Source organism: Rhinopithecus bieti, unplaced genomic scaffold (assembly GCF_001698545.2).
Source record: "Rhinopithecus bieti isolate Rb0 unplaced genomic scaffold, ASM169854v2 scaffold_72455, whole genome shotgun sequence".
Lineage (NCBI taxonomy): Eukaryota > Metazoa > Chordata > Mammalia > Primates > Cercopithecidae > Rhinopithecus > Rhinopithecus bieti.
Window position 1 is genome coordinate 95,896 of NW_016826741.1, and position 25,863 is coordinate 121,758.

The window sequence follows — 25,863 nt, forward strand, 5'->3', positions numbered from 1 at the left end:
TCAGCACTGATTCACAGCTCTGGCTTTAGAATCCATATATCTTGGTTAATACATTGGTTCTTAAACTTGCTGGTTGATTGGTACTAATCCCATCCTTAGTTATCAACAAGGATAAATCTACTTCCGAAAGTTGTTAGGAGAATTTAATGAGATCACATTCATAGAAGTACCTTGTGCAGTGTAAACTAGCATGTAAGAAGTTGCTTTTCCCTTCTTCCTCAGACTTTTCTTTCTGCTTAACTGAAAAGTAGAAATCCAGCCAGCACTGACCCAAGACTTTGTTGTCTTGTTTTACAAACAAAATGGGTGGAAGAAAGAAATCAGAAGTAATTTAGAAAAATGATACAGTTTGAAAGTATTCCATGTTTTTCCCAAGGAAGAATATAAATCATCCAGTTGGACATTGCTAGGCATTGTCAATAACCCAATAATGGGAAAGAATAGATAATGAAGCCAGTGGGATTTGTACAGAGAGATTTAGTTTAAAACGGGGATAAAAGAAACCAAATGGGCCATATGCACTGGCTCATGCCTATAATCCCAGCGCTTTGAGAGACCGAGGCAGGTGGATCACCTGAGGTCAAAGATTGAAGACCAGCCTGGCCAACATGGTGAAACCCCGTCTCTACTGAAAATACAAAAAATTAGCCGGGCTTGGTGGCAGGCACCTGTAATCCCAGCTACTTGGGAAAGTGAGGCAGGAGAATCGCTTGAACTCTGGAGGCAGAGGTTGCAGTGAGCCAAGATCTCACCATTGCACTCCAACCTGGGCAACAAGAGCAAAACTCTGTCTCAAAAAAAGAAACAAAACAAAACAAAAACAAATGGAAGGTCAGCTGATATGACAGCACTTATCCCTCCAGGTTAGTAATTTAACTAGTTAACTTACCTTGTAGCACAGTAAGTCTAGAATTCAGTAAATGGGCAGGGTTTTGTTTTATTCTTTTTTTAATCATTTCTTCTCTTAAAAATATTTCCCCCACCCTTCCCCTCACTGGCCTTCCTACCACAGAAATCATAATCATCTACCAGTAGGAGGTCAGTGATTTTATTTTCTTTATTTTTTTGAGACAGAGTCTCACTTTGTTGCCCAGGCTGGAGTGCAGTGATGGAGGCCAGTGGTTTTAAGACTTTCGGTTTTTGTTTTTTTGTTGTTTTGTTTTGTTTTGTTTTTTTTATCTCTGCTCACTGCAACCTCCACCTCCCGGGTTCAAGCGATTCTCCTGCCTCAGCCTCCGGAATATCTGGGACTACAGGTGCGCACCACCACGCTCAGCTAATTTTTGTATTTTTATTAGAAACGGGGTTTCACCATGTTGGCCAGTATGGTCTTGATCTCTTGACCTCGTGATCTGCCAACTTCAGCCTCCCAAAGTGCTGGGATAACAGGTGTGAGCCACCACACCTGGCCCTGTTTTTCTTTTCTTTTTTTTTTTTTTTTGAGACGGAATCTCGCTCTGTCGCCCAGGCTGGAGTGCAGTGGCCGGATCTCAGCTCACTGCAAGCTCCGCCTCCCGGGTTTAAGCCATTCTCCTGCCTCAGCCTCCCGAGTAGCTGGGGCTACAGGCGCCCGCCACCTTGCCGGGCTAGTTTTTTGTATTTTTTAGTAGAGACAGGGTTTCACCGTGTTAGCCAGGAGGGTCTTGATCTCCCGACCTAGTGATCCGCCTGTCTCGGCCTCCCAAAGTGCTGGGATTACAGGCTTGAGCCACCGCGCCTGGCCTGTTTTTCTTTAATATAAATGTGTTCAGGCACGATGGCTCATACCTGTAATCCTAGCACTTTGGGAGACCAAGGCAAGAGGATCACTTGGGCACAGGAGTTCAAGGCCAGCCTAGGTAACATCTCGAGACCTGTCTATACACAAGGAAAGGGAGGGAGGGAAGGAAGGGAGGAGGAGAGAAGAAGGGAAGGGGAAGGAGAAGCTTACAAAACAAAGTATGTGAAGTTGTTTGTTCTGGAAGGTGGATGAGTTGGGCCACCATGGCTCCCCACCCAGCTCCTTAGGAGTCCAGCAGCATAGTCTGAAAGCATCTGTTGTGGATTAATTGCTCATAAAAACATTTCACATATTCCATAGTTGTCGTTCTTTCTTCCTCTCGGGTTAATAGCTTGCGGCAGTAGTTGCTATCATGGGGACACTGGGTAGCAGTATGATTCAGAAGCAGAATAGAAATGTTCCTGTTAATCTCAAATAAAAACTCCAAATACTTACTTTAAATATGCTATTATTAGCTGAATTCTCAAAATTGGAAAATCTTACAGATTTGAATTTTGGAAAAAACACTTAAATCTTTATAATTTACCAAGAAAATCTCTCTGTTAATATGGGATGCTGAAAGTGGAAAGAAAGCTTGAGTTTTGCTAGAGTCACTCTATTTTTTTTGTTTTACCTTCAAACTAGGTAATAAATTAGATCATGGTATTTATTTTTTAGATAAGACCCTGAAGTTCACTGACATTAAGTAATTTGGATCCCTGTATGTGAGCTGGGTCTCAAGACAGGTCCGCCAAATTCCAAAGTCTGATTTTCGGTACTACAGCTGACATTTAATTACTTCCAGTTTTAGGAGAATTCATTTCTATAAATTTCTTGTTTGTTTTATAGTTATAACCCCTGGCCCTCAAAACAAAAATCTGATTATTTCTTGTCAGTGATGTTGATATTAATTTAGATTCTTGGTATTTTCCACTGTTTTTGTTAAACAACAGCAATAAACTATACTAGGATTGTCTTGAGTAACCAGGAAGAGTATTAAATTCATAGTAAATAATTACACTGTCTGCTTTTGGTTTAGTTAGTGTTCTTTTTTTTTTGCCGTTTACTTAGATACTTATTAACAAAAATTATCAGCTGTTAAAAAAGGTTAGTGCAAAAGTAATTGCGGTTTTTGCCATTACTTTTAATATCATTACTTTTAGTTTTCATTACTGTTAAATGAAAGCAAGATAATTTACTTCTCTTTCTCAAGACACCAACAACGGGGTGGGTTGTGATGAAGCCGTTGAATCTGGACCATACATTTGTAAAAGGCCTCAGATTAGGACTTTCAATATGATCCGTAAATGCAATAGTAATATAGCCACTGCTTTTGTTGTTTGTTGTTGTTCACATAACTAACATAAATTATAACAACAATTTAATAATCTCTCTTTTATCTTTTACCCACTGGATATTTACCACAGTAAGTAATCTTTCACATCTTTCTCCATGAATGTAGACGTATCTATAAACAAAAAGATACGGTTTGCCTTTTTCACTTAATTTCATCAGGATGCCCCTCCTTTGATAGATACTCAGGTTGTTTCTGGTTTTAACACTTCAAAGCAGTGCTGCAACACACTTCCTTGTGTATCTCTGTCTGTATCTCCTTTATTTATTGAGCTTATATTTTAACCTTCTTTACTGTGAAATATAACAAGCATATGAAAGATGGCATAATTGTAGATTGTAACAAATAATAAGTGAATAAATAAAGCTCACTCACAAACCCACCACTGTAATTCAATAAACATGGCGGGTATCCAAAAGCCACCTGCTGCCCCCACCCCAATCCTAAATATCTTCACACTTCTGAAATTTCTTCCATGTGTTTCTTTGCAGTTATACTACTTTTTATACATCTTTAAAAAATATATTTAGGTTGGGCACGGTGGCTCACGCCTGTAATTTCAGCACTTCAGGAGGCCAAGACAGGAGGATCACTTGAGGCCAGGAGTTCGAGACCAGCCTGGGCATCATAGGCCTTATCTCTATAAAAAATAAAAAACTACTCTAGGGAAAACAGAAGAACCCTCCTGATTCTCTGCTTTGTACCCACAAACATTTTTTTTAAAAAGAATTCATTCTAAACAAATAAAAATAAAAAATAAAAAACTAGCCGAGTTTGATGGTGCACACTTGTAGTCCTAGCTACTTGGGAGGCTGAGGTGGGAGAATCACTGAGTGACAGATTAAGACCTGGCTATCAAAAAAAAAAAGTATGTATGTGTGCGCGTATAGGTTTACCTGTTTTTGAACTTTATGGAAACAGCATCATGCTTGCACATTCTTTGTGTTTTGCTTTTTTTGCTCACTAGAGATGCCACGGCCCCAGATGCACACAAAAGGACCCTGGTGTGGGGGCCCCTTACAGAGGAGGACTGGAGACAACATAGTGTTAAACCAATAAACCTTGTAACATTCATCTGTCTATTGCAGGTAGCTCCGGTTTATTCATTTTCATTCCATTTTATGCATTTACCACAATCTCTTTCTTCATGCAGTTGTTCTAGGCATTTCCGGTCACTGCTGGCAGGGTCAGGAGTCCCTGCTGTGTATCCCCTAGGGCACAGGTGTGCACGTCGTGGGGGTGGGGTGTTCCTAACCTTCAATGGATAATGCTAAACTGTCTTCCAGAAGCGGAATTCAGCCTCCATTCCTGTTAGCATAGTAGAGCTCCTGCTCCATTATTTGGTACACTTAGGTGTCCTCGTTATCTTTTTTCCCAACTGCATTTTGTTCAGCCTGGTAGGTCTGTAGTGGAATTCACTGTGGTTTAAATTCCAGCTCCTGATTACTGCTGAGGCTGAGAGCCTTTTGCTGTGTATTGCTATTTGTGTTTCCACTTTGATGAAGTGCTGTTCAAGTCTTTTGTTTATTTTTCTTTGGGGGTTTTGAGCTTTATATATTTTGAGTAGTAGTCCTTCATTGGTTGTATATAATTTATGTGTTGTATGTAGGTGGCTTGTCCTTTTATCAGCAGAAGTACCGATTTTTGAAGGGGCAGCAGATAGCATTCCCAAAGTGGGACTGCCTGAACAGAGTATGTAACTGGACTTGTTTTCATGACCCACAGGCAGGGCCCCAGGAGGCATTAAGTGTCTTTGAAATGGCTTCTGGACCCATAGCTCTCCCGGGTTGGTTGGGTTACCTTTAACCAGAACACTCCCAGCAGAGGCTATGGGTCTGTGTCTCCTTCAGGTAAAATGAGATTAACTTGAGCACCAAGGGAAACAGTGAAGTGTAAAAGTCAAGAGCTACCATTTATCGTAGGCCAGTTAGGCCTGTTTTGTATGATCTTCAACATAAGTCTCAGAAGCAGACATTATTTTACCCACTTCACAGATGAGGAGCTTAAAGCTCATCAGGAATAAAGATTTTACCCTGTGCCATACAACTGGAAAGTAGGAAAGTCGGGTTAAAGCTCACTTTCACATGGCTCCCAAGCAAATTCTGCATCCATTCTGGCAACTTGAAGCATAGTGTAGCTTCATGGTACTGGGCACCTTGCTGGGGAGGCATCGGAACAGAGTCCACACCAGATGTCTGACTGTGACATAAGCCACAGTCCCTTCCCCTCCGCAACTCTCTGTGACTGGGGGTGGCGTGGGAGCTCTGATGAAGCACACTCCAATGCCGGCCGTGGCACACTGCAGGCTGCTTACTGATGAGGTTGAAGCCTGGTTGCTCCATAAAGGATATTTTGTTGTTTTCCTCTTCATTATTTGGCACGTCAATGTAAATTATTTTAATAGGACTCACAGTTTCAGTCTTTGAAGCATTACGAGGGGAAGCTACATGATGTGTGAATTTAAGATAATAGGATGAATTGTAAGGAGACAAGGGTTTTTGTTAAGTATCAGAGCACACTTGTAATATTTGGTTAAAAAAAAAACTTACGTGTCTATAAGAGATATGGGTTGACAGATTTTGTGTGGAAGTGTGGGTTTTTCCACCTCCACGCTGGTGAGCATGTGGATCATGTGAGGCTTTTGGAATAATACCACCAGGACAGAAGAGAGAACTATTTGCAGAGTTGCAGATAGCAACGTGTTTCAGGAGCTCTTCATTTCCTGTGAAGTTGAGTGTGTGTGTGTGTAATTTCCTGATGAAGTAGAAGTGTGTAAAGAACATTGTTTTTACAAAGTTTCTAAATTATACTACTTAATAATTTTATGTCCCCAATCTTGAGTCAAGAGTTGATTGGGAGGAATTTTTTTCTTTATATGTATTATTAGTTTTATATTACATATATATATAACATATATATATTATTTTTAATGCCCTGTCTTTAACAAAAGACATTTTTAAATATAACTAGCAGGCTGGGCACGGTGGCTCACGCCTGGAATCCCAGCACTTTGGGAGACTGAGACGGGCACATCACTTGAGGCCAAAAGTTCAAGACCAGCCTTGCCAACATGGAGAAACTCCATCTCTACTAAAAATACAAAAATTAGCCAGGCATCGTGGCACATGCCTGTAGTTGCAGCTACTTTGGACGCTGAGGCAGGACAATCACTTGAACCTAGGAGGCGGAGGTTGCAGTGAGCCAAGATCGCACCATTGCACTCCAGCCTGGGTGACAAGACGAGATTCTGTCTCAAAAAATAAAAANATATGTATTATTAGTTTTATATTACATATATATATAACATATATATATTATTTTAATGCCCTGTCTTTAACAAAAGACATTTTAAATATAACTAGCAGGCTGGGCACGGTGGCTCACGCCTGGAATCCCAGCACTTTGGGAGACTGAGACGGGCACATCACTTGAGGCCAAAAGTTCAAGACCAGCCTTGCCAACATGGAGAAACTCCATCTCTACTAAAATACAAAATTAGCCAGGCATCGTGGCACATGCCTGTAGTTGCAGCTACTTTGGACGCTGAGGCAGGACAATCACTTGAACCTAGGAGGCGGAGGTTGCAGTGAGCCAAGATCGCACCATTGCACTCCAGCCTGGGTGACAAGACGAGATTCTGTCTCAAAAAATAAAAAAAAACTAGCAGATGTCCTGTAAAATGTGAGACATTCCAGAGTTACAAAGTTATCTTATATAATTATATAAATTTAAGCAGAGATTCAAAGGAATCATGCAAAGGGCTTAATTTCAGATGTGTGTTTTAATTTCCTTCTTTCGGTTTCTCCAGCTAGCTACAATCTGAAAAATATCTTGCTGGCCGGGTGCAGTGGCTCATGCCTGTAATCCCAGCACTTTTGGAGGCCGAGGAGAGCAGATTGCTTGAGGTCAGGAGTTTGAATCCATCCTGAGCAACATGGCAAAACCCCATCTCTACTAAAAATACAAAAATTAGCCCTTTGTGGTAGTGCACTCCTGTAATCCCAGCTACTAGGAGCCCGAGACACAAGAATCACTTAAACCTGGGAGGCGGAGGTTGCGGTGAGCCAAGATTGCACCACTGCACTGCAGCCTGGGCAACAGAGCAAGACTCCATCTCAATAAAAGAAAAGAAAAGAAAAGAAGGGGGGGGGGGGGGGGGGGGGGAGAGAGAGAAGGAAAGAAAGAAAAAAAAAGAAAAGAAAATTATCTTTCTGAAATTCAGTGAACTTGCTTTGGAAATGTTTCTAAGTTCCCACATCTATACGGTATTCATAGGATATTCTTAGCAGAGATATATCTCTGGAGTCAGAATGCCTGATCAGATTCCCTTCCTGGCTGTCCCACCACGGTGATTGAAGGGCTGCTCCAGGACACACCAGAAGTATTACTGAAATACTGCCTTATAGTGTGCATTTTACTGTTCCACAATATCTTATGTCATAGAAGAGGGTTTAAGTATGAAATTCACGTGGCCACAGTTTTGTATAGATGTGGAAACCCAAGGAAATATTTTTCTTTGTATTCTAAGCCATGTTCTCCTGTGCTGCCACAAACCCTGGGCCCAGCACAGGTACTGTCTCTGTCCTCTGAAGAGCCACAGTGCAGGGCTGTCTTGTCTGGTGCTCAAGACCCGCTCCTGTGGCTTAGCAGGGCCAACAGGCACACCAGGGGTTACATGGAACTAATGTTCCACTAGCTTGACTTAGGAAAAGGAAGTGCAGCCACTCCAAAAGTAGAGTGCTGAAGCCACTGGGTTCACTCCCAGCCCTGTGCTGCTCCTGGACTCTGTGTCAGCTTTCCAGTGAAGATAACAGGACTACTCTTTTATTGCAGAAGTCCCCAGCTTTTCATTTCCTGGAAACTTTGAGATTAGTTTGAGTGGGGGCTTTAAGGAAAGAGAAGAAAGATAATATTTGTAGCAAAATCATTAAGCAGAGGTGAAGAAAGTATAGCAATGGATGTATTTCAGGTTAGGTTTAGTGGTCTCCTGATTAGAGGCCCCTGTCTTAATAACACTTTTTAAATAACAGCTTGACTGAGACATAATTTACATATCCTAAAATTTACCCTTTTTAAAATGTACGATTCATTGGTTTTTATTTTACTCACAAAGTTGTGCAACCAGCACCCTAATTCTGGCACATTTTCATCACCTCAGACAGAAACCTAGTACCTTCAATAGGAGCTCTGCACTTCCCCTCCCCTGGCAGCCACTCCTCTACTTTCCATCTCTGTGGATTTGCCTGTTCTGGACGTTTTCTGTCAGTGGAACCATACAGATGTGACCTTTGGTGTCTGGTGTCTTTCACTTTAGCAGAATGTTTTTAAGGTCCATCCATGATGTAACGTGTATCAGAATTTCCTTTTTTTTTTTCTTTGAGACCGAGTTTCTCGCTTGTTGCCCAGGCTGGAGTGCAATGGTGCCATCTCGGCTCACTGCGACCTCTACCTCCTGGGTTCAAGCGATTTTCCTGCCTCAGCCTCCAGAGTAGTTGGGATTACAGGTGCACACCACCACGTCCAGCTAATTCGAACTCCTGACCTCTAGTGACCCACCTGCCTCATCCTCCCAAAGCGCTGGGATTATAGGTGTGAGCCACCGCACCCGGCCAGAATTTCATTCTTTTTCTGGTTGAATATTTCATGACATAGATACATCGAATTTATCCATTCAACAGTTGATGGACATTTGGGTTGTTTCTGCTTTCTGGGTATCTTGATTAATCCTGCCGCGAACATTCATATGCAAGTTTCTGTGTGGATGTAAGTTCCAGTTCTCTTGGATAGACAGCAAGGAGATGAATGGCTGGATTGCTGCCACACAGTTTTCCAGAGTGATGGCCTCATTTTAACATCCCACCAGCCTAATGGTACATTTTAATCACTGCAAATCTAATCTTGTTAGAGTCTCAAGGTTTCCATGGCTCCTGCCAGTTTGTTCATGATCTCTTGAGCTATTTGTTGCTGTCTGCCTAACAGAACAAACCTTGTTGGAGGAAATCCATTTCAGTATCGAGGCAAAAGTTTAATTCACTCAGGGTTGTTTTTTGTGTATATAAGGGTGACATAAAAGGAGATAAGCTGTCTTCTGGAAGGCATTATTTTTACTTCTTAATTATATACCTAAACTGTATCTCCAACTAGCCTAGAGTTTAATATTAAATGAATGAAATGAACAAGGGAATTTAGGTTAAAGAAATTTATCAGAAGCCATGGGTTTCTTACAGAAGAAATCAGGGCTCATGAAAAGTTCTCAGACTGAAGCATTGAAGGACGCTTGTGATATGTGGCAGGTGCTGGCATTGCTGAAATGCCATGTGTCCTCACTGTGCAGTACTGGCTGGTGGGATTGAAGAGTCTTGCCGGCCCTGCTAGCTAGCGTGCCAGATTCATGGCCTCATGCCATGCCAGTGTTATGCACCTCCCAGGAACCAGACTCATCTAGGCACTGGGATTCCACAGAGAACAGATACACAGAGCCTGCCCTCAGGAGGTTCACATTCTCGTGAGGACACAAAACAGGCAGCACTAACTAAACTAGAGGATCTTGGAGGTGACCAGCCCCGGAACAGAGGGTGAGGTGGGGCAGAGGCACCTCGGAGTGGCATCAGGGGTGACTTCTCTGCCTCTTCTCACCTATGCCCTTGTACAAAACCCAACAGTGATTGTTACAGGAATTGCCTCTTCAAGACTGCTCGGCCTTTGCTGTTCTCTTTGGCACCGATGTGACATTCATGTAGTGGGAGCCACAGCAGTGCCAAGAGCCCTTCTCAGAGGTGGACCTCCAGGGTGGGAGTGTGGGAGGCTGGCCCTAGCCCCAGGAGCCACATGAAGAGCTCCTTTCCGGTCCAGAGAGACTTCCTCAGAGTCTCCATAGGTCTTTCTCAACACTGCAGGTTGGCCTGCTCCTAAAACTACTATTTTTATGTTGAGCGTGGAGCCACAGGAAAGAATGGAGTTATAGGAAGTGTTACATTCTTTATAAATAACGCAGGTGCATTGACCTAATTTTACAATGAATGGGAAGTTACCTTTGCAACTCAAAATAGGACTCCTATCTAAGTTTATTGGACGCTATTAATAATGATTCATCAGCAAATAGGAAATTGTTTCTTAGACTGCATTGAGATTATATCTTAAAATACAGCCTACCAGATATGTCTGAAGTCTGTTGTCTGTGGCATGTAGAGACCCTGCTGTGTCGGGGAAGATGTGTAGTGTGTGGCCAGCATTGGGGAGGAAAGGGAGACAGTCAGAGAGGGGAGACAATCTAAAGAACAGGAGCATGTAAAAGACAAGCGGGGAGGAAAGAAACAAATAAAAATGAATGAGGGCTGGCCAGTCATGATGGCTCACACCTATAATCCTAGCACTTTGGGAGGCCAAGGCAGGAGGATCACTTGAGGCCAAACATTTGAGACCAGTCTGAGAAACATAGTGAAACCCCATCTGTACGAAAAATTTAAAAAATTAGCTAGGAATAGTGGTACACACCTGTAGTCCTAGCTACTTGGGAGGCTAAGGCTAGAGGATTGCTTGAGCCCAGGAGGTCACACCACTGCACTCCAGCCTGGGTGACAGAGCAAGACTCTATCTCCAAAAAATATATGTATTTGGTGTGTGTGTGTGTGTGTGTGTGTGTGTGTGTGTGTAATATAAAAAAGTAATGAGGGCCCAAAGAGGTTTTTTTAAAAAAATATGTTACTCAGTGTTTACCTTATTAGAAATTAAAACTGAAAAAGATTTAACACATTGATTTACCTAAAAGCATCTATAATCAACCCATTATATGATGACCTAAATAACATTTTTTATGAAAAATATTTCCTAAAACACAAAAACAAATATTTAGCGATGAGAGTTGCATTGCCCTGTATTTTGCAGGTCTCGTCACTGGTTGAACAGGAGATGATGGATTATCATCTGTGCTCTGCCTTCAATCTGTTGTAATATCACACATCATGGGCCTCTAGAAAATACCACTGTACACTCATGAGAGAATGGAAGTGAGAAAGAAAAATAAAGGCTTGGCAGAAAACAGTTTTGGCCTTGTAGGCTGCCTGAAAGGCTCTCGGAACCTCCAGCGACCCCCAGACCCCACTTTAAGAATGACTGGTCTAAAGTATTCCACTATCCAAATGAACTCTCTTGGAGAGGTATGAGTTCTATAACAGTGACAGGTACAGAGAAATTAGCAGCAACATGACAAATTGTAAGAACATTTTATACCCAAAATACTTGCTTGGTTAAAAAAAAAAGATTCCAAGCTCTGTGAGGATGAGTCCATCATGGGCCAGGTGCTTCCTTGTTATCTTTCCGTTTTCTGTTGTCCACAGCACCATTGTGGCTTAAATCTCCTAAAGCAAATTCCACTCTATCCACACCCAAAATAAAGTGGTTCAGGCAGTTTTAAATTGCCCTGTGAAGATTTGAGAGTTAGCTGGATGAGACAGTATCAGATGGAAAAAATAACCCCTGAAATAACTTAGAGAATAGGTAAGCAAATTGATAATATCAGCTAATGTTCCGGTGCGCAAACAAGATTTTCCATATTTACTTTCTTCTGGTGGACTGAAGTATGGAAATCTTGGTTACCTTTACTTTGGATGGTTGGTTTTCCAAATGACATTTGTCATCTACCAGTCAAGATAATTAATACCAGCTATAATGAGGCCAGAGGAAGTAGATCATTTGCCACACCAAAATATCCATAAAATGTGTGTAGAAATATGTAAATTTAGCACTGTTTCCATGGCAGTGAGGCGAGAACTCTGCTTCCTTCCTCTGTTGTGTATTTCTTAGACTTCTCTTGGGCGTGGTGCCACTCCCACTCTCTTCTTGGTCTGCAGACGATTTCCATTGCCCCAGGACTTGCCCCATCCTCACTTCTGAGCTCATGCGTGATACTGGGGCTGCCTTTTTAGGAATTCAGGAAATGGAGGTACCCAGTTAAAGTTATCTGCACCTGTGTAGCTTACTCATTTCCATGCACCTTTCTTGTCGCAGGATGGGAAACCTTGGCTCTAGTTTACTCAGGAGAAACATCTGTCCTTTGACATCACTTCTGACTCTTGAACTGAATTTGTAAATTTTTTCTAAAGATGGTCTCAAGTTGGTTCTCTTCCTTTGTGGTTTGTTTTCTACTTAGATTTTGACAGCTTCCAAAATATGTTAACAACAACAGAATTCAGGCAAGAAAATTGATTTTTTTTTTTATTCTAAGAAATAAGTTAACTTTGCTTCATGTAAATATCTCCATCTGTTTATTCCTAATCCTTTATAATGTTTAGAGTATTTTTTTCTCTCTCAAGGATCTGGTAATTACTAAAACAACAAATTTGAAAATGTTTTTAAAACTAAAGTTAGTGGCTGTTTGTAAATTTTTCATTACAAATAGATAGGAAATATTCAGGTGCAATTCTGTTTTGCACCAGAGAGCACTTTGTAACACAAAAAGTCTTCAGTCAGGCAAACTCACCTGTCATCCTGCAGAAGGCACTGATCGCAGATGGCTGACTGTTTCTAGCGCCCCATGCTGCCATGCTCGCATAGAAAGGTGTCTGCTTCACCACCCACACCTAACACTGGAGACTTTGGAACCGTCTTTCCTCCTCAAACAGAGGCACATGTGAGCGAGGGACAGCAGCAGCACTAGGAATTAGAGAATCACAGAATCCTACAAGGGAGGAAGATGAAGCTGAGGGAGATTTTGAATTTCCACTGTAGAAGGTGGACAGTATCCTCTCTATCCAAGTCTGTGGCCAGCATTCTTCTGAGCAAATGCATATCACCCGCAGTGTCATGGGGTTGGAGTGTGCAGGCTCAGCCCTGGAGGACGTGAGTTGGCAGGACCCCCTTCTGCGTGCCGGTCATCTCCAGTACAGCTGAGTCTCAGCCTCTCCATGGGGCCCTCATGAGATGTAAATGATGTGGTGCCCCCATCCTTACTCTGTCTCTCTTGAGGGGTGTCTCCAAGGGCTTTTTTATAAGTGAGAACATGTTCTTAGAAAGTGCCTGTTACACTTCAGTGACTAGTCACATGTCAGGGTGGCCTTGCTTTAAAGAATGTGGAAGACTCGAAAACAGTCTTAGGGTTGGCCTCCGTGAGCCATGATTGTGCCACTCCAGCCTGGATTACAGAGCAAGAGACCCTGTTAAAAAGAAAAAAAAAAAAAAAAAAAAACACTTAGTATTTATTTTTCTGTTAAATATAATTTTCATTATGGTAAAATAACATACTATAAAATTTACAATTTCAACCATTTTAAGTATAACTTGGTAGATATAATTTTAACATGTGTATAGATCTTGATATCTTTCCACTTAAAAGTACACTGGTTATTATAATAAAACATAGCGCTGAAAGTCTTTCAGGTTCCTGAGCGTGACTTTAGGAAAGCTCTTATTGGGTCCCGCCAGGCCTCCTACCTCCCTCCTCCCGCCTCCAGGAGCAGCTGCGTGTTCTACAGCCTGTGCATGCAGATGGGTCTGCCGCAGCCCCCAAGTGAGTGCACAGAGGAGGCTCCCAGGCTGTCCCCGTTCCCTGCCTGTGCCATGTGCCATGCTGTCACCTTCCTTCGCATGTTCTGCACCACTCCCCAGCCCTCTTCTTGCTGCTCTTCAAGTACAGCTGATTTGTAGAGGTCAGATGAACTGTGACTGAGTGTGATGGGAAACATGGCTCTCCCTTCAGTAATGGGTAGCTGAGTTGACCTCCACCCATGCTCTCTGGGAGTCTTGTGGGAGCTGCCGGGAGAGCTGCTGACCGCTGCAGAGCCTGCCAAACTGGGGACCTGGTGGGTAGGACAGCTGGCCCTGCTTCTCTCCTTGTCTGCTCGACAAACTTTTGTTGTCACAGATTAATGACCAAAATTTGTCTACAGACTCATTTTATCCAATCTATAAATTAAGGTATACCCCAAGAAATTTATTCCAACATAATGATGTTATCAAATCATAAGCATAATGAATTAATCTGTATGTCCCCTTTTTCTCTAATTAAACATTTACTTTACATTTTAAACTTTTAAATAAAATGTTTATTAATTTTGAAAAGACAGACTTATGGTAGCCACTCCCCTGTCAGACTGTTTGTTTCTTAAACATATTTTTAAAGGATCACTTTTTTAAAAGAATGTTTCCTGTGTAACCAAATGAATAGTAAAGAATGAATTGCAGTGGGAGGAACAATACACTTTTTAACTGTGCCAAAAGTGAGTTTCTGCACCAAGTCTATGCCCAACAGAAGCGGGAGTCACTTGAATGTGTTAGCTGGCCCCAGACAACTCTGCTTCACAAGGCAACAGTGGCCATCCAAACCATTATCTATTTTAAAATAGTTTTAAAACAGTGGAGAAGCTGATTTTTTATGAGACTAAGCATTTTATTTAACTCATAGCCATTCTTCAGCTAAGCATCGTGCATTAAATATAAATGTATAATATATCTAAACTTTTTTAATTAGCTGGTACCATCCTCTAAATAAAAGTCATTAAATTCAAATAGAACTTTCCTATGGCTGTGTGCTTCTCGAACAGCATTTCTCAAAGAGAATTCCAAGGGAACACTAGTTTCTCAGGACATTGTTAGTGATTACACCAAAAAGGGTTTCATGGTTATAAATGGGAGAGGCTTTAGTTTAGAACAGTATGCCACAGGTGCCTTTTACACGAGGCTCTCCAGGCACTCTGCCATGTCCAGTCCCACTGTAGTGTGTGAGGGTCCTGCCAGCCACAGATACACCACACAGCAACAGGCAGGGAGTTCTGTTCTCATGGGTTACACTTCACAGAACACTTCTTGGGAAACTCCAAAATTTTAGGAAAATTGATAAGCACTCTTTCACTATCTGGAAAGGGTTGTTTATTTTTCTATACTGTATAAAGACCTTTTTTTACACTCATCTTTTATCATACCCTAATTTTACTCGGTTTCTTCACAGAGTAACACTAGGATTAAAATTCTGTCTTAAACTGGGCAGATTTTTGAGCAAAAAACCATAAAAGTTTATGGCTTTAGCAATGACAATACTGGTAACTATAGTAATATCAAGTGGCTAATGTGTTGGATACTCACTCTGAGTATAGAAACCCTAGTAGGTGCTGCACATATGTTCTTTACTTCCTTTACTCCTTGCAATAATGCCAGCAGCAACCCCCAGTTTCCCAGAAGGGCTGATGTAAGATCCAAGCATTTTCTCAAGGTCTCACAGTGTATGAAAGGCAGAGCTTAAGCAAGTCAAGTTTCTTGACTCCAGGGGCCCTGCTGTTTCCCATCTCTGTTAACAAGGGGCTCAGGTAAAGGTTAGAGCCAGGTCTCGGAAGTGCAGTCAGATCTAAGGTGAGAACCATATAACTGAAATCATAACAGTGTTGTCCTTTTGTGTCCTTCTATATATTTTACTTCAGATAACTTTTCTTTTTTGTGTGTGTGATGGAATTTGGCTCTTGTTGCCCAGCTGTAGTGCAATGACGTGATCTCGGCTCACTGCAACCTCCACCTACCAGGTTCAAGAGATTCTCCTGCCTCAGCCTCCCGAGTAGCTGGGATTACAGGCATCTGCCACCATGCCTGGCTAATTTTTGTATTTTTAGTAGAGACAGGGTTTCACCATGTTGGCCAGGCTGGTCCCGAACTGCTGACCTCAGGTGAGCCATCCGCCTCAGCCTCCCAAAGTGCTGGGATATAGGCATGAGCCACCACACCCAACTCAGATAACTTTTCTTACATGTAATACATATCTGTTTGGGGAAAATATACAAAATACCCAATCCAAGGGAAGAAAGTAAATATCACCTCCAAACTCTACTCAGATAACCACTAAAAACATTCTTATAGGCTTCAGTCTTTTCCTTTGGCTTAATATATATATAGATGCATGCATAGATACACATACACACACACACACACACACAGAGTGAGAGAGTTAATTTGTTGCCTGCTTTTTTCTTAGCAGGGTATCACAAACGTGTTTCCATGTCCATAAATATTTTCTTTGTAACCATTTCAGTGACTGTATAATATTTCACTGTGTGGATGGATCCTAATTTAGTGAACAAGTTCCTGTTGTGCAGTTGGTTTCCCACAGTGTCTGTCCATCTGTCTGTGTGCCTTCTTTCTTCTCCATCTGAATTGCCACACATCTCGAATTGTAGTCCCATGGCCTTAGGCATTAGAGGCTGTTAAGCATTCTACTAGCTCACTGGCCTAGTACTCAGTAAGGGATGTCTGATGATGAATACTGTTAACTTTCCTTGTTCCAGGACAGCAGGGATTTTTAGTTTGATTGACACCCTATGGCCCCCAGCGATACCTCTGAAAACACCTGGCCGTGACCAGCCCTGTGAAGAGGTAAGCCTGGCACTGGAAAAACTTCCCCAGTTCCAGACTACTCCATGCCAGATGCCAAGCCAGGCATCATCACTGCCACCCACATGGTCTATGTCCCCCACTCCAGTGGCAACAAGGAGCCCCTGTGCAGCCAGTTCCTTTGTGGTGACATATGAATATGAGCCAGGATTGGGATTCAGGTCCCTGGAGACCAAGCTCTGGCTGCCTTCCCTACTGTGCTGCACAACATTTTCTTGAAGTTAACTTATGATGAATGCGTAAACCACAACCCTTAAATACTGTTGGAGCAACTGGGGTCTCAGCCTCATACTAAAGCAAACATACAGAATTTTTCCCACGAACTTCTAGTCACTCATAGAACCAACACTCAGTTACCAATTGGAGCAGGAACTCAATACAATCCGTAGACATTCGTACAACGTCCTGGGTAGCCAGGAACTTCCATTGCACTGCTTGTCTATGATAGTGTCTCAGAAGAAGCAAAATGGATGAAAAGTGTTCCCTCCTCTCCCTCCTGAACCTTTTCCAGCAGGTTAACCAGCTGCTGCTTTGGGCCAGAGCTCCCAAAACAACTGAGGCTGTCTTCCTTAGGTTGTGGCTGACTTCTTAGTAGTGCTAAGTCTATGACCCTGTACTGTGCCAAACAGCATAGTAGTTGTCAAAACACACGGTGGCTCACGCCTGTAATCCCAGCATTTGGGAGGCCGAGCCGGGCGGATCACCTGTGGTCGAGAGTTCGAGACCAGCCTGACCAACATGGAGAAACCCCGTCTCTACTAAAAATACAGAATTAGCTGGGCATTGTGGCACATGGCTGCAATCCCAGCTACCCAGGAGGCTGAGGCAGAAGAATCACTTGAACCCAGGAGGCGGAGGTTGCAGTGAGCCGAGATGGCGCCATTGCAATCCAGCCAACAAGAGCAAAACTCTGTCTCAAAAAACAAAAGCCATTTCTAGATTACTTAAGGGGAAGTAATTTCTAGATGATATTTTCAGTATAACCTGAAAGATTTCTAAAATGAAATCTTGAATTAATAGGTTCATAAGTATGGAAGTTCTTATACTTGGTCCCAGAAGTAAACAATGCAATCCATTCCTTGTATAGCATTCCAGAGAGAGGATGCATCTGTAAGCGAGTATGTATATATTAAAGAGGAGATTTTAATCATGTGCTTGAGTCTTTTAACAATACATTCACCTTCTGCTTTTGCCTCATGTAAACAGATAAAAACTCATCTGCCTCCTCCAGCCTTATGTTACATCCTCACAGCTCATCCAAATCTGGGACAAATTGATATAATTGACGGAGACCCCATTTATAAGCTTTACCAGCCTCCAGTTGCCCGCTGCTTAAGAGACATTATCCAGGTAATGTTTTTGTTTCTAACAAGTTATTTAGATATTAGCTGTGTCTGTGTGCTTTGTGTAATGCTGCCAACCTTTTCTAATTCCTTTCCAGATGAATAATCTTGGTACCCGTTGCAGTTTCTATGCCAGGGTGATTTACCAAAGACCACAGGTAATAATCTGTCTCAATCTCTCAGTCTCTGTCTCTCAATCTCTCAGCCTCTCTCTCTCTCTCTCTCTCACACACACACACACACACACACACACGGTGTTAGAGGTTTGTTAAAGGGCAGTCTCCTTTGGAAATTAATAGATTGCCAAAACAGAAGAGTGTTTTTAAAGTCCAGTTAAGTATGCCCCATATACTGAAGTGGTAGTAAATCCATTCCTTTTACAGGTGCAGACTACCAGCCACTGTGCTAAGCACTGGGGTATAAGACACCCAGGTACAACCCTGTCCCCAAAGCTTCTCAACCCAGTAATTTTCATTCTTTCCTGACACTTAGGCAGGTTGAAGAAAGGAAAGAGATGCAGAAACTTCATTTATGGGGTGGAAATGGTAATCTCAGGATTAAGCTCAGCTACTTCTGGGAACTTTTAGAGCCTTCGAAACTGAAAGCCCTCCCATACCACCTCCATGGTCCCTATGAGGCCTCGGGCTATTCTAGGGAGCAGCAGCCTAGAGGAGCTTGCTGTCAATCAGCTAGGAGTAGAGGAGGGAAGGAGACCTGCTTGCCAGTTTGAATGCATGGACTACATTCTGCAAGAAACCTCTGCTGGCCCTTACCTTATGGAGGAATATCCATGTAGATCTAATCATCCAAGAGGGATTGAGAACATCCTATTTGTTAAACTCTTATCTACTCATAGGCAATGTGCACTGGGTGCATCTGCCATGGTGCAGGAGAGAGTGAGTGCCCCACACATTGCCTCCTTGAGGGTGTGTATAAGTGGAGCAAACCAGGCCCCAGATGCCTGCACTCACCTGGGCCGTCAGTGGATCACCAGCTACCAGCCAGGCCAGAATACCCAGGAATTGCCCAGCAAGGAGTCTCAAGGGAGGGCAGGAGGCTGGCACCTCAGCCAGCAACCTCGGCCAGGTGCCCCAGTGCACCTTGAGTCAGGGGACAGTGGTGGGGGTGGACCAGGGGCTGTCTTCTAATCATACTATGCCTGGTTATCAAGATCTGACACTCACACCCCTCACTTTTCTTTTTGCTGATGAAATATGCTAAAGCACACCCAGACCTTGTGCCATTTCCTCTTACATGCTTGTTATGAATCTCTACAAAGCATTCATGCTTGCATACAACCCAATTCAGCTGCCTGGTTTGGGAGCCTTTCTCTTCTGCTTAAGTTATCCAGAGTTATTTTCTGTTGTGCATTTATTTTGAACAAATTCTTTGCATTTCTCTGATCATTCTTAGACAGTGGAAGAACAAGAGAGTGACTAAAAGAATATGTTTCTTAACTTCTAGTCAAGTTCTTGATGAGTTGCATATATACGAGTATCATTAAATCATTGTTACTACAAGCATGTTAAATCAGCTCCTCTTCCATCTGCATCAGGAGTAGTGGGCAGACTGTTTCTGTAAAGAGCCAGATAGTCAATATTTTAGGCTTCTTGGGTTGTATGGTTTTCATAGCAACTACTCAGCTTCACCTTGCAGTGCAAAAGCAGCCATGTTGTCATTCACAAATGAATGAGCAGGACTGTGTTTCAGAAATCTTTATTTACAGACACCAAAATTTGAATTTAACTTAATTTTTACTTGTCACAAAATATTCTTATGGTTTTTTAACCATTTAAAATGTAACAACTTTGAATAAATATAAAAACCATGCTTAGCTTACAGGCCACACATAAGCAGGGGGTGGGCTGGATTAGCCCACAGGCCTTGGTTTGCTCACGTTCTTCAGGTGCTGAGCATGGCTGGAGGGCACAGGAACTGTGACGCAGAAAAAAAAACAACCCTTGTGTCTCCTGGCATCCTGTAGGTTGTACTGAATGTGCAGTGTGCTATGTGTCAGGGAGAGGAGACAGGGAGGGCCATCTACTGACAGCCACAGATTAGGGTGCAAGCTTGTTACCTAAGGATGCCATAGGTACTGCACAAGAACACAGCGCTGATACATATGATCATCATATGAAAGAACTTTAAGGCTTTATCTCAATTTAATTTTTACATTTCATATGTAAGGAGTGTGCTTTAGGTGATATGCTAGTAACTGTCAATTGCCTTTCCTTTCCTTCTCTGCAGAAAGTGTGTGTGTGTTTCGGGAGCTTAACCTGTGGATTAGCTAGTGCTTGCCAGCGCATAGAGTGTTGCCCACAGAAAGGAAATCAGAGGGCTGAGTTTTGAATATAAATGAACCACATTTAGCTCTTTATTTTTTATTATCAATACTTCACCTTTAATTTCTGTGAGAGATTTTTCAGATTTTCCAACCATGCTCGTGTATATATCATTTTATCTCAGCAGCAATAGTGTCAGTGTTCTTAATTCCAAGTGGAGAAGACCAAGGCTAGGCCTGGTATCTGCTGTCTCTGATACACACAACCAAACCCTGGTGGAGCCTGGCGTGGGTTTCCTAACTCTTACTCAGCCCAGTGTCCCATGGTGCTTCCTGACTCCACAATCCTTCAGTTACCTGGAGCCCTGGGGGTGGAGCAGGGATCGCAACACACCCCTACCCCCAACCACATGCTGGCTGAGCTTGTGCAGGTACTTCACTGCATTGTCTCATGTCCTTGTCTGTCAAATGGGTGTGACATTCTCTCACCATATTGGATTGTTCTAGGATGAATTTAGGAGTTTTGAAATACCCTTTTTCCTTTGTTTTCTCTTCATCTGTTCCCCTTTTCATCATTTGACAGCTGATCAGTGCCTCTCATGAAGAATTAGAGAATGACTGACATGAGTCCCTCAGTGGTACTCCCTGTGAGCACCCCAGTGTCCAGCTCAGCAGATAGGAGGATAGGGCTCCCAGCAAGGACGAGGCAGGGCACGTACTATGTCTCATACTTTCCAAACCTGAGGAGACCTAAGACTGCCTTCACGTTCCTCTGCTCACCTTGAGAAGGGTCAGTGTGTGTGGGGATGCCCTTGGCATCTGGCACATTCCTGCTCTTCTGGGTCATGGGCCAGGCGGTGGCTCTCTGTGAAGGTGCCATTCACCCACAGGGAGAATGCTGTCCTCATAGCAGCCACGTGGCAGTTGCAGCTCACACTCCTGCCCATGGCCCTCTGGCTGAGACTGAGGTTGAAAATAAAGAAAGCAGGTGTCAAAATGCTTGCACCAAAGCCAATTGGAGGGGGAACTCTGGGGCAAAGAAAGACCAAGAGTGAAGCAGGTCATCCACCTTGCCTTGTGAAGGAGTCCTCCTTCAGGGAGGTAGAGAAGATATGTTAATCACCTCCTATCCAAAAAACAGGCTCCCACCAGTGCAAGTGCAGCTTTCAGTGAGCATGACTTCCAGTGGGCATGTGTGCCTAAGGATCAGTGGTCCTACAGCCACAAAACAGTCAAAGACTTGGAACCCAATGGAACAGGTTCCGTGATCCACTGAAATTCTCTGTCTCCTGTAGTCTGCTTTTGTAAGAGAATCACCAGAAACCAGCTGTCTCAAGAAGGAATTGAAATAAGCTGAGTCCTGGGGCCAGTCCATAGTTAAGCCAGTGGCCTGCATCCTTGGCAGTGAGAGTTGACTTTCAGAATGGCACCATGAGTCACTGCTGGAACTCGAGCCATAAAAACAGACCTAGACTAGGTGTGGTGGCTCACACCTGTCATCCTAGCACTTTGGGAGGCTGAGGCTAGAGGATCTCTTGAGGCTAGGAGTTCCAGACCAGCCTGGGCAACAAAGCACAACCCCATCTCTACAAAAAAATAAAAAATTAGCCAGGCATGGTGCTGCATGCCTATCATCTCAGCTACTTGGGAGGCTGATGTGGGAGGATCCCGTGAGCCCAGGAGTTTGCTGCAGTGAGCTGTGATTGCACCACTGCACTCCAGCCTAGGTGACAGAGTAAGACCTTGTCTCAAAAAAAAAAAAGAACCAGATTCAGTTGTATTTATATTACACTAAAGACTAAGTCATGAAGGTGAAAAAGATAGTTTTCGTATTTAACTTTTATTTTGTAATGATTATAGTTTCACAGTAGATTGCAAAGAAATATACCGGGGGGTCTGGTGCACCCCTCCACCCCCATGTTAATACCCCGCACCCACAGTAACCACAGTAAAAACCAAAACCAGCTGGGCACAGTGGCTCACGCCTGTAATCCCAGCACTTTGGGAGGCCAAGGCAGGCAGATCACAAGGTCAGGAGATCGAGACCATCCTGGCTAATGGTCCCGGCTAATTTTTAGTGGAAACCCTGTCTCCACTAAAAATACAAAAAAATTAGCTGGGCATGGTGGCAAGCGCCTGTAGTCCCAGCTACTTGGGAGGCCGAGGCAGGAGAATGGCGTGAACCTGGGAGGCAGAGTTTGCAGTGAGCCGAGATCACGCTACTGCACTCCAGCCTGAGCAACAAAGTGAGACTCCATCTCAACAACAACAAAAAAAAAAAAAACAAGAAACTGACACAGGCACAATCCATGGAGCACATTCAGGTTTCAGCATCCATGTGTGCACTCTGTGTGTTTGTGTGTGTGCTTGCGCTTCTGTGCAGTTTTGTCACATGTACAGCCTTGCATCACCGTCACTGCAGTCAGAATCCTCTACTGTGCCATCACCACCAATTCCCGTGTTGCCCTTTATAGCCACGTCGATCGTTTTTTCATCCCTACCCCTGGCAACCACTCACATGTTCTCTGTCATAATTATGTTGTTTTATGGTTGTTCCATAACTAGAACCATGCAATATATATCTGTATTAGTTTCCTAGGATTATCATATAAAGTTCCAAAAACTAGATAGCTTAAAACAATAGAAATGTATTCTCTCACACTTCTGGAGGCCAGAAGTCTAAAATCAAGGTGTTAGCAGTGGCCAGGCACAGTGGCTCACACCTGTAATCTCAGCACTTTGGGAGGCTGAGGCAGGAGGATCACTTGAGGCCAGGAGCCCGAGACCACCTTGGCCAACATAGTGAGGCTCCGTCTCTATTTAAATTGTTTTTTCGGCCTGGTGCTGTGGCTCACACCTGTAATACCAGCACTTTGGGAGGCCGAAGCAGGTAGATCATCTGAGGTCAGGAATTGCAGATCAGCCTATCCAACATGGTGAAACCCCATCTCTACTAAAACTACAAAAAATTAGCTGGGTATGGTGGTGCACGCCTGTAGTCCCAGCTACTCAGGAGGCTGAGGCAGGAGAGGCAGAGGCTGAAGTGAGCCAAGATCGCTCCATTGCACTCCAGCCTGGGTGACAGAGTGAGACTCTGTCTAAAAACAGAAAAAAATTCATTAAAGAAATATAAGGTGTTGGCTAACAGCATTGTCTAGAGATTCATCCAAAGGACTAATAATGTTGAACATCTTTTCATGTTTTTACTTGCCATCCATATGTCCTCTTTGGTAAAATGCCTGTTCACATCTTTTGCCCATTGTCTAATTGGATTGCTTATTTGTTGGTTTATTGTTGAGTCTTTAAAGTTATTTCTATTTTCTAAATACAAAACCTTTGTCAGATACAGGATTTGCAAATATTTTCTCAGGATTTCTAAATTGTATTTTCACCCTTTTAATGATTTTTTAACATAGTAGAAGTTTTTAATTTTGATACAGTCAGATTTACCAAATTTTTCTCTTACAGATCACAGTTTTGTTGTCAAGTCTAAGAGAAATCAAGTCTCTTTGCCTATCATCAGTCCCAAAGTTATTCTTTTGTGTTCTTTTCTAGAAAATTTAATTTTACACTTTACCTTCCAAGTCCATGATGCATTTGGAGTTGGGTTTTGTATAAGGTGCATGGTTTAGGTCAAGGTTAATTTTTTCACCTTTGGATATCCATTCATTCCAGCACCATTTGTTGATAGATCATCCTTCCTCCATTAAATTGCTGTTACACCTTTGTCAAAAATTAATTGGGCATATTTTTGTGGGAGAGATCTATTTTTTCCTGATAAATTTGCATTGGTAATATTTTTGCCTAATTACTAGCATTATAGGTGTCTATATCATCTATGCTTAAATACTTCTCCTGGGGTGGGCGTGGTGGCTTATGCTTGTAATCCCAGCACTTTGGGAGGCTGAGGCAGGTGGATCAGCTGAGGTCAGGAGTTCAAGACCAGCCTGGCCACTATGATAAAACCCCATCTCTACAAAAATACAAAAATTAGCTGGGCATGATGGCAGGTGCCTGTAATCCCAGCTGCCCAGGAGGCTGAGGCTGGAGAATCACTTGAACCCAGGAGGAGGAGGTTGCAGTGAGCTGAGATTGTGCCACTACACTCCAGCCTAGGCGACAGAGTGAGACTCCATCTCAAAAAAAAAAAAACAAACTTTTCCTGATTACATAGGGCTATAAATATTTTTATTAGAGTTTTTTCTTTTAGAGCAGTTTTAGGTTCACAACAAAATTGAGAGGAAGGCACAGAGATTTTTCCATACACTTTCTACTCCCACACATGCACAGCCTCCCCATTATCAACATCCCTACCAGGGCAGCACATTGCTTACAACTAATCAACCTGCATTGACACATCATACTCACCCAGAGTCCACAGTTTACATAAGGGTTCACTCTTGGTGGTGTAATTTTATGGGTTTGCACAAATATGTAATGACATGTATCTACCATCATAGTATCATATGGAGCTAAAAACCTATGCTCCACCTGTTTATTCCCCCTCCCCACAAATCCCTGGCAAACATTCTTATTTTTACCATCTCCATAGTTTTGCCTTTTCGGAATGTTGTATAAAGTTGGCATCTTACAATCTGTAGCCTTTCAGATGGACTTCTTTCACTTAATAATATACATTTAATATGACTTTTCATGGCTAGATAGCCCGTTTCCTTTTGAGCACTGAAAAATGTTCCATTGTCTGGATGTACCACGTAGTTCAGTTTAGTTATTCATTCACCTACTGAAGGACATCGTGGTTGCTTCCGGGTTTTGGCAATTATGAATAAGAAGACTTTTTTTTTTTTTTAAATTTATTTATTTATTTATTTTGAGACAGAGTCTCACTCTGTTGCCCAGGTTGGAATGCAATGGCGCAATCTTGGCTCACTGCAACCTCTGCCTCCCGGGTTCAAGAGATTTTCTTACCTCAGCCTCTCGAGTAGCTGGGATTACAGGCATCTGCCACTACACCCAGCTAATTTTTGTTTATTTTTTGAGATGGAGTCTCTCTGTGTCGCCCAGGCTGGAGTGTAGTGGCACGACCTTGGCTCACTGCAACCTCCACCTCCCAGGTTCAAGCAATTCTCCTGTCTCCGCCTCCCAAGTAGCTGGAATTACAGACACGCACCACCACGCTGGCTACTTTTTGTATTTTTAGTAGAGACAGGGTTTCACAGTGTTGGCCAGGCTGGTCTCAAACTCCTGACCTCAGGTGATTCACCCACCTCTGCCTCCTAAAGTGCTGGCATTACAGGTGTAAGCCACGGCGCCCAGCCTAATTTTTGTATTTTTAGTGGAGATGGGGTTTTACCATGTTGGCCAGGCTGGTCTCAAACTCCTGACCTCAAGTGATCTGCCCGCCTCGGCCTTCCAAAGTGCTGGGATTACAGGCCTGAGCCACCCTGCCCGGACAGAGAAGAAATCTATTTTTAATAAACTTTTAGCAATGTAGTGGTAGTACTGCTTTAATTAGTTACTGATGTCTTTTTCCAGATGATTTTATTGTTACTGACTTTGTTCATAACCCCAATAGTAGAGATAATTTTGTAGTTAATTTCAAAGGAGATTAGAACATTTTGGTATAATAATAGATTGAAAGAGAGACCACTGGCCAAATCCAGAGTATTTACAAAAGCATCTAAAATTTTTGGATATTGTCAGAACTTCCAACCTCAGATAATCTTACAGAAATCTTTGCCCTTCCTGAAATATTCACCAATTTTTTTTTTTTTTTTTTTTTTTTTTTTTTTTTTTT

General features: G+C 42.7%; 1 protein-coding gene across 2 annotated transcripts in view; it reads left to right on the forward strand.

Moving 5' to 3' along the window:
- Positions 1 to 25,863, forward strand: part of SPIDR (scaffold protein involved in DNA repair) — a 144,112-nt gene that overhangs the window by 91,459 nt on the left and 26,790 nt on the right. For both annotated transcript variants that reach the window (XM_017863551.1, XM_017863553.1), the window contains 3 exons: positions 16,376 to 16,463; positions 17,688 to 17,831; positions 17,923 to 17,982. In XM_017863551.1, the coding sequence (XP_017719040.1) occupies positions 16,376 to 16,463; positions 17,688 to 17,831; positions 17,923 to 17,982 (292 nt within the window). The remainder of the gene's footprint in view (positions 1 to 16,375; positions 16,464 to 17,687; positions 17,832 to 17,922; positions 17,983 to 25,863) is intronic.